Source organism: Anomaloglossus baeobatrachus, chromosome 7 (assembly GCF_048569485.1).
Source record: "Anomaloglossus baeobatrachus isolate aAnoBae1 chromosome 7, aAnoBae1.hap1, whole genome shotgun sequence".
NCBI classification, from domain to species: domain Eukaryota; kingdom Metazoa; phylum Chordata; class Amphibia; order Anura; family Aromobatidae; genus Anomaloglossus; species Anomaloglossus baeobatrachus.
This window is the reverse complement of record NC_134359.1, coordinates 274,520,625-274,532,956: the sequence shown is the minus strand read 5'-3', so window position 1 is coordinate 274,532,956 and position 12,332 is coordinate 274,520,625. Positions and strand designations below refer to the sequence as shown.

Genomic DNA, 12,332 nt, shown 5'->3' with positions numbered 1-12,332 from the left:
CCGGCTTGAGCCGCCGGACGCAGGTAAGGAGATGTTCCTCGCTCCTGCGCCTTCACACACAGCGATGTGTGCTGCCTCAGGAACGAGGAACAACATCGTATCTCCTATCGGTCCGACATTATGGAAATCTCCGACACTACACAGATCACCGATTTACGACGCTTTTGCGATCGTTTATCGGTGCATCTAGACTTTACATGTTGCGACGTCGTTACCTGCGCCGGATGTGCGTCACTTTCAATTTGACCCCGACTATGTCGCAGTAGCAATGTCGCAACGTGCAAAGTACCCCTAACATTTACACAGAGAAAGAGAAAAAAGTTCATATGAGGCTTCTTTAGCTGGAATGTTTTGTCTGTTTTATAATGGAAGCGAGTGTATATGAATCAACTCTAAGGAGAACATGCAATTTCCAGGCCACATTTTTTTTTTTTTCAATACTGTTATCCGAGCGGTAGACAGATTTCTTTAGACCCTATGTGACAGCAGACTGATAACGGTGATGGATCACAGTGCACACTGTCAGGATTCCCCTGTATTCCCCGTGTAGTGATCGGATGTATGCATTTTGAACAGTTATGGTCACGTGCTGATTAGAGGCCCGAACATGTCTCTCAGTAGGACACTGATAGACGTGGATGAGAATTTAGTCAGAATTTGACCCACAACTATATCATCATCACTTCGGCTTTATTTTTTAAAGCCTTGTTGCCTCTACTCCTACCTATATTAACCCCTTTAGCCCAGAGCATGGTTTTCACCCTAATGACCCGGCCATTTTTTGCAATTCTGATCAGTGTCATTTTAACAGGTTATAACTCTGGAACACTCCAACGGATCCTAGCGATTCTGACGTTGTTTTTTGTGACATATTATCTAATATATAAAGCTGAATGTGTGTGTGTATGTGTGTGTGTGTGTGTGTGTGTGTGTGTGTGTGTGTGTGTCCGGGATTGGCATCCGCACCGTCGCAGCTACAGCCACAAAATTTTGCACACTCACACTTCTGGACCCCGAGAGCGTCATAGGCTATGTTTCGAGGGGAAATTTTAACCCCGCGCTTTACAGTTATTTGCCAAAAAAACCTGCCTCCATTAAAGCGAATGGAGCTGGGATCACAGTGCAGCCAGAACTTCAGAAGAATGTGCAGCCACGCCCTTAAATGGAATGTTGGCATGTCACAATGCAGCCAGGGAAAGTGGTGTGTCACAATGCAGCCAGGGAAAGAGACAGACACAGACAGGGAAAGAGGCAGACACAGACAGAGTAAGAAACAGACATAGACAAGGTAAGAGACAGACACAAAGAGACGGACACAGACAAAGAGACAGACTGACAGGGAAAGAGACAGACAGGGCTGAATGTGTGTGTGTGTGTGTGTGTGTGTGTGTGTGTGTCCGGGATTGGCATCTGCACCGTCGCAGCTACAGCCACAAAATTTTGCACACTCACACTTCTGTACCCCGAGAGCGTCATAAGCTTTGTTTTGAGGGGAAATTTTAACCCAGCACTTTACAGTTATTCACCAAAAAACCTGCCTCCATTAAAACGAATGGAGCTGGGAGCCACAGTGCAGCCAGAACTTCAGAAGAATGCGCAGCCACGCCCTTAAATGGAATCTTGGCGTGTCACAATGCAGCCAGGGAAAGAGACAGACACAGACAGGGAAAGAGGCAGACACAGACACAGACAGGGTAAGAAACAGATATAGACAGGGTAAGAGACAGACACAAAGAGACAGACTGACAGGGAAAGAGATAGACAGGGAAAGAGAGAGACCGGTTAAGAGACAGACACAGACAGGTAAAGAGACAGACACAGGGAAAACAGACAGGGAAAGAGAGGGAAAGAGACAGACAGGGAAAGAGATAGATGGAAAGAAATTGAGATAGACAGAGAAAGAGACAGACAAAGAGATAGAGAGAGAGACACAGAGATATATACAGAGGGGGAGACAGACATTATAATTACATTTATATCTAATTGTTTTGTGGTTTTTGTGTGCAGAATACATTTTTGTTAATACATTCTATTTTGTTAACATAAGTTATTAACCCGGGCGAAGCCGGGTAGTACAGCTAGTACTTCATATTAGTGGTAAAATTATGACAATATTTTTTGCGTTTATTTGTGAAAATATAGGAAATTTGACGAAATTTTGCAATTTCCACACTTTTTTAAATTTTATGCCCAGAAATCTGAGAATTATGTCACACAGAATAATTGCTAAATATCATTTCCTACATCTCTACTTTACATCACCACAATTTTTGAAATCTAATTTTATTTGTTAGGACATTACTTAGAAGGGTTCAGAGTTCATCAGCAATTTCTAATTTTTCCAACAAAATTTACAAAACCATTTTTTTAGGCACCACATCACATTTGAAGTCACTTTGAGACGCCTAGGAGACAGAAAACACCCAAAACTAACACCTTTATAAAAACTTGACCCCTCACACTGCTCGAAACCACATCGAAGAAGTTTATTAACCCTTTAGGTGCTTCACACGAAACAAAGCCATGTGGAAGGAGAAAATGAAAACTTTACTTTTTCACACAAAAATGTTATTTTAGCCATAAAATGTTGCATTTTTCACAAGGGTATCAGGAAAAAAATCACCACAATTTATTGTACAATTTTCTTCTGAGTACGTAGATACCTCATATGTGGTAAAATTCTTCTATTTGGGCGCATGGCAGGGCTTGGAAGGGAAGGAGTATTATTTGACTTTTTGAAAGCAAAATTGGCTGAAATAATTAGCCGGCGCCATATCATGTTTGGAGAGCCCCTGATGTGCCTAAACAGTAGAACACCCCCCCATCAAAAGTGACCCCATTTTGGAAACTAGGCCCCTCAAGCATTTTTTTGAGATGTGTAATGAGCACCATGAACCCCCAGGTGCTTCAGTATTTCTGTGAAAATAAAAAACAAATCACATTTTTCCATAAAAATATTCTTTGAGCTCAATTTCTTTTATTTTCACAAGGGTAACAGGAGAAATTGGACCCCAAAATTTGTTGTGCAATTTCTCCTGAGTACGCTGATAGCCCATGTGTGGTGGAAAACTACTGTCTGGGCGCACTGCAGGGCTCAGAAGGGAAGGAGCGCCATTTGACTGTTGGAACACAAAATTGGTTGGAAATATTAGCGGACGCCATATTGCATTTGGAGATACGGGGGTGCAGACTGCTGTATTACATTTTTGTTTGGGTGGGAGGATCGGTGGCAAAATATATCTCGTGGCTTCTTGATCTTTCCTGACCTTACCAACGCCCCTGACAAGCCCCTATGGTAAATGTAAGTGGTATAAACGGTACTGGATCTCGGCTCCGATGTCTCATATTGGTCTGCAAATATTTAATATGTCATGTGTGCATCATGTTCAATTTATACAATAAAAAAGAAAACCGGAGTCATGGGACATGTCATTGCATTGTAATAGGATTCCTGTGACTTTGTTATTTTCTTATTGTGTCTGGGAATTGCATTTCCTTGAAGTTCCACATCACAATCCAGAGGTGCAGGGAGAACATCAACAGGAAAAGCCATAAAATGTAATTATCCTGATCTCTCCCCTGGAGGTGACTTTACTGGATGGGGGATGAGCAACAAAGGACAGGTCTTAAAAATGTGTGATAAGCCTGCTTTACACGTTACGATTGTGCATATGATATCGTATGCGATCGTAACCGCCCCCATCGTATGTGCGGCATGTTCAATTTGTTGAACGTGCCGCACAAACGATTAACCCCCGTCACACGTACTTACCCGTCCATACGATCTCGATGTGGGCGGCGAACGTCCACTTCCTGGAGTGGGAGGGACGTTCGGCATCACAGCGATGTCACACGGCAGCCGGCCAATAGAAGCGTAGGGGCGGAGCTGAGCGGGATGTAAACATACCGCCCACCTCCTTCCTTCCGCATTACCGGCCGGGAGCCGCTGGACGCAGGTAAGATCTGTTCATCGTTCCCGGGGTGTCACACACTGCGATGTGTGCTACCCCGGGAACGTTGAACTATCTGACGTTCAATTCTAGAGAAATGAACGATGTGCATGCAATGAACGTTTTAATGTTCAATAGCAATTGCACGTACCTGTCACACACTGCAATGTAACTTACGATTCCGGATGTGCGTCACTTACGACGTGACCCCGCCAACACATTGTAAGATATATTGCAGCGTGTAAAGCGAGCTTATGGCTGCTTTCACACTACATTTATTTAACATGCGTCATGAACTTTTTTTTGCTGTAAAAGCGGATCCTGTTTTTACAAAGAAAAACGCATGCAAACGCAAGTGTTATTTTGCAGGATCCTGTCACTTGAAGTTTATGGGCGGGCAATGGAGTCATGTGAGCGGGAATGAGGGGAACTGAACGTCACAGACTGGGAGCTGGCATCTGACAGGCACTGCGTAGGCTCGTAACCAAGGTAAACATCGGGTAACTTGCTTGGATACCCGATATTTACCTTGGTTACGAGCGTCTGCAGGTGCTAGGAGCCGGGTTCCCGGCACACGTAACCAAGGTAAACATCGGGTAACTTGCTTGAATACCCGATATTTACCTTGGTTACGAGTGTCTGCAGCTGCTAGGAGCCGGACTCCCTGCACACGTAATCAAGGTAAACATCGGGTAACTTGCTTGGATACCCGATATTTACCTTGGCTACGAGCGTCTGCAGCTGCTAGGAGCCAGGCTCCCTGCACACGTAACCAAGGTAAACATCGGGTATCCAAGCAAGTTACCCGATGTTTACCTTGGTTACGAGCCTCCGCAACTCTCAGGAGGGGGAGAGAGGGACTGATCACCCAGGCTGGTTTCTGAGCATGCTCAGTAGAGCAAGCAGGATCCTGTCTATCAGCATGCCAGCGTTCACATATGTTTACGTGCAGTATAGTCAGGATCCAGCAATTTGCAGTATTTTGACGCAGCTCAAATCAGACTGAGAAAACAGTTGCAGCATGCTGCGGGTGCAATGCGATCCTGTTTCACTTGCACCCATACAAGTCTATGGGGTGAGAGAAACATCGCACTGCACTCGCGTTACACCGGTGTAACGTGAGTGCAGTTCGATTCTTGCATCAGCCAGCAACGGAAGAGAGAGGGCGATAAATTCCTCCCTTTCCTCCGCAGCGCCGTCCCTCCCCTCCGCAGCTGTGGTCTGATTGGCCTACAGTCACATGACACTTGGCTGCTGCTGTGCTGCGAGCGTGAGCAGAGTGTCATGCAAGGACTCATAGTAATCCCCATGTGGCCTCAGCCTAATAAGAACTATCTGTCTCCGTTTCCTCCACGATTCGGTTTTGGACTGCCCAAGACAGTGGCAAGAAGCAACCTCCTGAGAGGAATGAACAGCACCACACCTCTTCACACACCCAGCCAGAACCACAACAGTTTTCCTGTGAAGTGGGGCCATTTTGCTTATCGGAGGAAAGCCCTCGCCCTCAACTACCACCTCCTGGTCCAACTTTAAATCATGACAGGAGGGGCTGGGGCACAGACAGCACTGGGAGATCATAGACCTCTCAAGAGGAGCATACAGCACTAGGGAGTGGCACACAGCACTGGGGGAAAGCATGTAAGTTCTCAGTGTGAGTAACTAATTGTTTTCCGACGCAGAGTTTATTAATGAATGCTGCGCGGCGCATCCTCGCAGTGCACATAGGGATTTAAAGGGACGGCATCCAGCAGGTAGCTGCTGCCAGCCCAAGTGCTTCGGTCCCCAGTAATCTGCCCGGGTGCCACAGAAAAGGTCCCCACCCCTGGTTTAGACCATACTGAGCTGCACATAAAAATAAAAAAGAACAGATGATCTAATATCTCATTAATAGCACAAGTGAACAACATTAAAAAAAATGCTTCGAACACTATTAAACAAAATACTATGTACCCCAAAACTACAACAGTGCCAAACAAAACAATTCACATTCGATGAAAAAAAAAAATTAGGGTATCCGAAATGTCAAGACTAGTGCTAGTCGAACTCACACAAAAACTGGGACTGGCATGTCCCTGCTAAATTAAAAAAAAACCAAAAAAATAAAAACAGATCCACTCCGGAATCCGGTACCCATATAAGTCTATGGAGATCAATATCTGGAGATTAAAAAAACGTTGGTGGAAGGGATAGGGGGTAGGAATGCTCGCGGTGTACTCACCGAGGCTGTGTCATGGCGGAAAGCTCCTTCTGGGTCACGCTTTCCCTTCCGGAGCCCACAATTAACTCTCATTGAATTTTCACTGCTTTGCCTGCCCTACAGCATGTGTAATTGGTTGCAGTTACACACGCCCCCACGCTAAGTGGCAGCATGTGAGCTGATTACAACCAATCACAAGCGCCAGGACGGCCGGTGGGCTGGGAAAGCAGTGCAAGTGTCTGCGGGTCAGTATGGTGGTATAAAATTAAATAAATAAATAAAACAATCGGCGCAGGGTCCCCCATATTCTGATCCCAGCACAGACAAAGCCCAAGGCTGCGGCCCCCAGCTGTCGCGCTTTATCTGTGCTGTGTATCAAAATAAGCCCAGAGTCACATGTGCGAGGGACTCGCATCACATCATCCGAAATGGCCTGCCGCTCTCCGAACATGAGCGTGCAGCTCCATAGAAACACAACGGCCGACCCGCTCCTATCAGGAGAGTGTGCAGCTGTGCCGTGTGATACGAGACTCGCGCGAGTCCCTTGCAAGTGTGACTCTGGCCTAAGAGAAACCGTATGTGGCTTTTTTTTTTTTAAATTTAAATAAATAGTTTAAAAAAACAAAAAAATAATGAAGTGCGGTCCCCCCAATTTTGATACCCAGCTAAGATAAAGCCAGCTGGGGACTGGTATTCTCAGCCCGCAGCCGCCCGGTATTACATCCATTAGATGTGGCAATTCCGGTGCTTTACAGGCTCTTCCCGTTGCCCTGGTGCGATGACAATCGGAGTAATAGCAGGGGTTAATGACAGCGCAGAGCTGCTACTAAACCCTAGGTTAGTGATGGCACTCGTGTCTGAGATACCTGTGTCACTAACCTCTAAATGAAAGTAAATAACTACAAACACAGAGAAAAATCCTTTATTTGGAATAAAATACAAAAACACACCCTCCTTCACCACTTTATTAACCTCAAACACCCTGCACGTCCGGCGTAATCCACATGAGGTCCCACGACACTTACAGCTCTGCTACATCTCACAGCTAGCGGCCATAGAGCACAACCACCGGCTGTGAGTGCAGACAATGACTGAGCCATGATGAACAATGACTGCAGGCAGACGCTGTCACTGGCTGGGGGCGCGTCTAACTGTAACCAATCACAGACGACAGGACAGCAGGTGGGCGGGGAAAGCACGAAAAGCTGTGTGCATGCGATGAGCCTATTGCACAGTACAGGAAGTGAATGCGCGACCCGGAAGGAGTTTGCTGCCATAACACCAAGTCTCCGTAAGTATGAAACGCTCGCTTAATTCTTGTGTTCTTTATTTTTCCTTAAGTTCCCCAGTGCTGAATCTGGATCGTACACTTGGAATCCTGGGCCTGCGTCTGGCACCCCGGCATTTTTGAAACTGTGCGGATCCAGACTTTTACAGTCGGGGTCCGCTCAGCCTTAGTCCAGACAAAATAATGAAAGAAATCACTGTCATATTGTTGTACACTTACCGGACTCTGCTCCAGTGACGCCTGCTTCTACCACTAGGTGCCGCTGTACTGACTCTGAGGGCAGCACTGGTGATATAGGAGGTGGTGATGTTGACAGCGATTTGTGGCTCAGTGCCCACACGAGATTCTAGTAAAAGCCTCCATCTAGAACATTCCACAAGAGTTTTCCTTCTTTCGGTGACTTTTACATTTATTATTTTCACAGTTTTGAAATCCAGGCAAATATCCGAGGAAGATTCATCCTGAAGCCATAATGGAGAAAGGAGAAAGCGATGTGTGGGGAGATAAGCGGTGCAAAGAGGAGGAACCTACAGGTAATCGCCCCGGCGAGGAGTAATGACTAGTGATGGCCGGACCCGCAGATACCCGGGATCGGCAGATGCAACCAGGTCTATAGGGACCTGAATCAGGCGCTTTTAAAATAGTGTAGAACGTAAAGGAATAGTTGACCCCTAAAGTATAAACCCAAAATTGTTAATTAGGGGAAAACCCAAAAGTTACCACAGGACCACAATATAAATGCAAAAGGGAAAAAATATTTTATTGAAATAATTTACAAAGGAAGGTGATGGAGTAAAGCAAGGAAGAGTGGCTAAGATGGAAAATGCCACACAAGGGGAACAGAGTAAAATACACTCCAACCACCTCCCTAGTGACACCCAGTAAAGGGTTAATTACATATAGTAGAGTAAATTCCAGCAGCATATACATAACTAGAAAAATTGAAAACTTGTCAGCGACTCACAGGTTAAACTGTTTGATTGCACACACTATAGACATTCCACAGAGCTATCCACTCATTAAGTCTGTACAGCAGCAATTAAGCTGGTTAGTAACTGCTGTGATGCTGTGTACGCCTCATAAGCAGACACTAATGGTCATGTCACACACAACGACCGCGACGACGACGTCGCTGCTAAGTCACCATTTTCTGTGACGTAGCAGCGACGTGTCGTCGCTGTCGTTGTGTGTGACATCCAGCAACATCCTGGCCCCTACTGTGAGGTCGCTGGTTGTTGCTGAATGTCCTGGACCATTTTTTGCTCATTGCTCTTCCGCTGTGAAGCACACATCACTGTGTGTGACAGCGAGAGAGCAACGAACTGAATGTGCAGGGAGCCGGCTTCTGCGGATTCTGGTAACCAAGGTAAATATCGGGTAACCAAGCAAAGGTTGCTTGGTTACCCGATATTTACCTTCGTTACCAGCGTCCGACGCTCTCAGGCTGCCAGTGACGGCTCCCTGCACACATAGCCGGAGTACACATCAGGTAAATTAGCAAAGCAGTTTGCTTATTAACCTGATGTGTACTCTGGCTAGGAGTGCAGGGAGCCAGCGCTAAGCGGTGTGCGCTGGTAACCAAGGTAAATATCGGGTAACCAGCGTAGCATTTTGCTTGCTTACCCGATATTTACCTTAGTTACCAAGCGCAGCATCGCTTCCACGCGTCGCTGCTGGCTGGGGGCTGGTCACTGGTGAGATCTGCCTGTTTGACAGCTCACTAGCGACCATGTAACGACGCAGCAGCGATCCTGATAAGGTCAGGTCGTCGTGATCGCTGCTGCGTCGCTACGTGTGACCCTAGCTTAACACAAACAGACCCCAATAAAACAACACCATTTCAGTGCCAGGCATCATGTAAAAATAAGGCGATTGTGTACGTGTGTGTGTGTGTGTGTGTGTGTGTGTGTAAAGAATTAATAGACAAGTTGTATTTTAGAGGATTATTTTTATTATTGATCAACAGCTATGTTCTCAATCAACCCAAAAGACTCATAAATATGAAAGCTTAATATTTTTGGCAGTTGGAGTGGGGTTTTTTAGATTTGGCTATCTTAGGAGGATTCTGTTTGTGCAGGTAACTATTACTGTGCAGTGTTATTAGGCAACTTAATAAAAAACAAATATATTCCCATCTCACTTGTTTATTGTCACCAGGTAAATCAATATAACTGCACAAAATTTAGAAATAAACATTTCTGACATGCAAAAACAAAACCCTCAAAAAATTAATGTCCAATATAGCCACCTTTCTTTATGATGATACTCAGCAGCCTACCATCCATAGATTCTGTCAGTTGCTTGATCTGTTTACGATCAATATTGCGTGCTGCAGCCACCACAGCCTCCCAGACACTGTTCCGAGAAGTATACTGTTTTCCCTCCCTGTAGACCTCACATTTTATGAGGGACCACAGGTTCTTTATGGGGTTCAGATCAGGTGAACAAGGGGACCATGTCATTATTTTTTCATCTTTTAGACCATTACTGGCCAGCCACGCTGTGGAGTAGTTGGATGCATGTGATGGAGCATTGTCCTGCATGAAAATCATGTTTTTCTTGAACAATACTCGGTAGATAAAAGGGCTGTAGAAAAGAAAGCGCAATAGGGTCTTACCCAGGTGACGGGAAGGTGAAAGAAAGTGTTACACTCACCTATAATGGTTGTGCCAGTCACAACCACTATGCACGCATGTGAGAATCCAAGTCCGACAGCAGACCCAAAAATGGCGGATAACAGAGAGTAAACGGGAAAACGGGTTGTAAATCCGCGCCAAGGACTCAGAAGATTCAAAGGAGATTTATGCTTCTTTTATTGGCATGCACATGTCTACGCGTTTCAGGAGTCACAACTCCCTTCGTCAGGACAGCAAGCAAGGAACATCAAATTTGAAATTTAAAAGAAGCATAAATCTCCTTTGAATCTTCTGAGTCCTTGGCGCGGATTTACAACCCGTTTTCCCGTTTACTCTCTGTTATCTTGAACAATACTGACATCTTCCTGTACCACTGGTTGAAGACGTTGTCTTCCAGAAACTGGCAGTAGGTCTGGGAGTTGAGCTTCACTCCATCCTCAACCCGAAAAGATCCCACAAGTTCATCTTTGATGATACCAGCCCATACCAGTACCCCACCTCCACCTTGCTGGCATCTGAGTCGAAGTGGAGCTCTCTGCCCTTTACTGATCCAGCCTCTGGCCCATCCATCTGGCCCATCAAGAGTCACTCTCATTTCATCAGTCCATAAAACGTTTGAAAAATCAGTCTTAAGATATTTCTTGGCCCAGTCTTGACGTTTTATCTTATGTTTCTTGTTCAGAGGTGGTGGTTTTTCAGCCTTCCTTACCTTGGCCATGTCCCTGAGTATGACACACCTTGTGCTTTTTGATACTCCAGTAACGTTTCAGCTCTGAAATATGGCCAAACTGGTGGCAAATGGCATCTTGGCAGCTTCACGCTTGATTTTCCTCAATTCATGGGCAGTTATTTTGCGCCTTTTTTGCCCAACATGCTTCTTGCAACCCTGTTGGCTATTTGCCATGAAACGCTTGATTGTTCAGTGATCACGCTTCAAAAGTTTGGCAATTTCAACACTGCTGCATCCCTCTGCAAGACATCTCACAATTTTGGACTTTTCAGAGCCCGTCAAATCTCTCTTCTGACCCATTTTGCCAAAGGAAACGAAGTTGCCTAATAATTAAGCACACCTTATATAGGGTGTTGAACTGTTGATGTCATTACACCGCACCCCTCCTCATTACAGAGGTGCACAGCACCTGATTTACTTAATTGCTAGTTTGCTCTCAAGCCTATACAGCGTGGAGTAGGACAACATGTATAAAATTTATCATGTGATCAAAATACTCATTTGCCTAATAATTCTGCACACAGTGTGTGTGTGTGTGTGTGTGTGTATATGTGTATATATATATATATATATATATATATATATATATATATATATATATACAGTCATGGCCAAAAGTTTTGAGAATGCTACAAATTTTTACAACGTCTACTGCTTAAGTTTTTCTAATGGCAATTTGCATATACTGCAGAATGTCATAAAGAGTGATCAGCCTAACAGCAATTACTTGCAAAGTCAATATTGGCTAAGAAAATGAACTTTAACCCCCAAAACACATTTCAACATCAATGCATTCCTGCCTTAAAAGGAGCAACTAACATTGTTTTAGTGATTGTTCCATTAACACAGGTGTGGGTGTTGCTGAGGACAGGGCTGGCGATCAATCAGTCATGATTAAGTAAGAATGACACCACTGGACACTTTAAAAGGAGGCTGGTGCTTGGTATCATTGTTTCTCTTCAGTTAACCATGGTTATCTCAAAAGAAACATGTGCAGCCATCATTGCTCTGCACAAAAATGGCCTAACAGGGAAGAGTATCGCAGCTACAAAGATTGCACATCAGTCAACAATCTATCGCATCATCAAGAACTTCAAGAAGAGAGCTACCATTGTTGCCAAAAAGGCTCCAGGGCGCCCAAGAAGGACCAGCAAACGCCAGGACCGTATCTTAGGCTATGTGCGCACTAGAAAAGTGATTTTTCTCAAGAAAATTTCTTGAGAAACTTCTGGGAGCTGAAAATTACCGCACCTGCGGTAAAAAAAACCGCACCAAATCCGTGGGAAAAACGCATGCGGTTTTGCCGCGGTTTTTCCGCAGGTTGGTCCCTGCGGTTTTTTTATGTTAAACTGCAATAAATAATAGATAATAGATAGATAATCGATAGACAGATAATGGATAGAGGGAAAGATGGATAGATGAATAGATAGGTGAGAAAGACCTATATAATGTCCCACCTCCCTGCATTTCCTAAGCTGGCACCCTTTAGTGACTTTCATGTGGCACTAAAGGGTGCTTAACCTTGTATTTA

At 44.9% G+C, this 12,332-nt stretch overlaps 1 protein-coding gene across 1 annotated transcript in view; it reads left to right on the top strand.

Moving 5' to 3' along the window:
* LOC142246722 (uncharacterized) overlaps window positions 1–12,332 on the top strand; it is a 294,524-nt gene that overhangs the window by 240,412 nt on the left and 41,780 nt on the right. Inside the window, exon 11 of the mRNA XM_075319777.1 lies at window positions 7,866–7,968. Coding sequence (XP_075175892.1) covers window positions 7,866–7,968 — 103 coding nt within the window. The remainder of the gene's footprint in view (window positions 1–7,865; window positions 7,969–12,332) is intronic.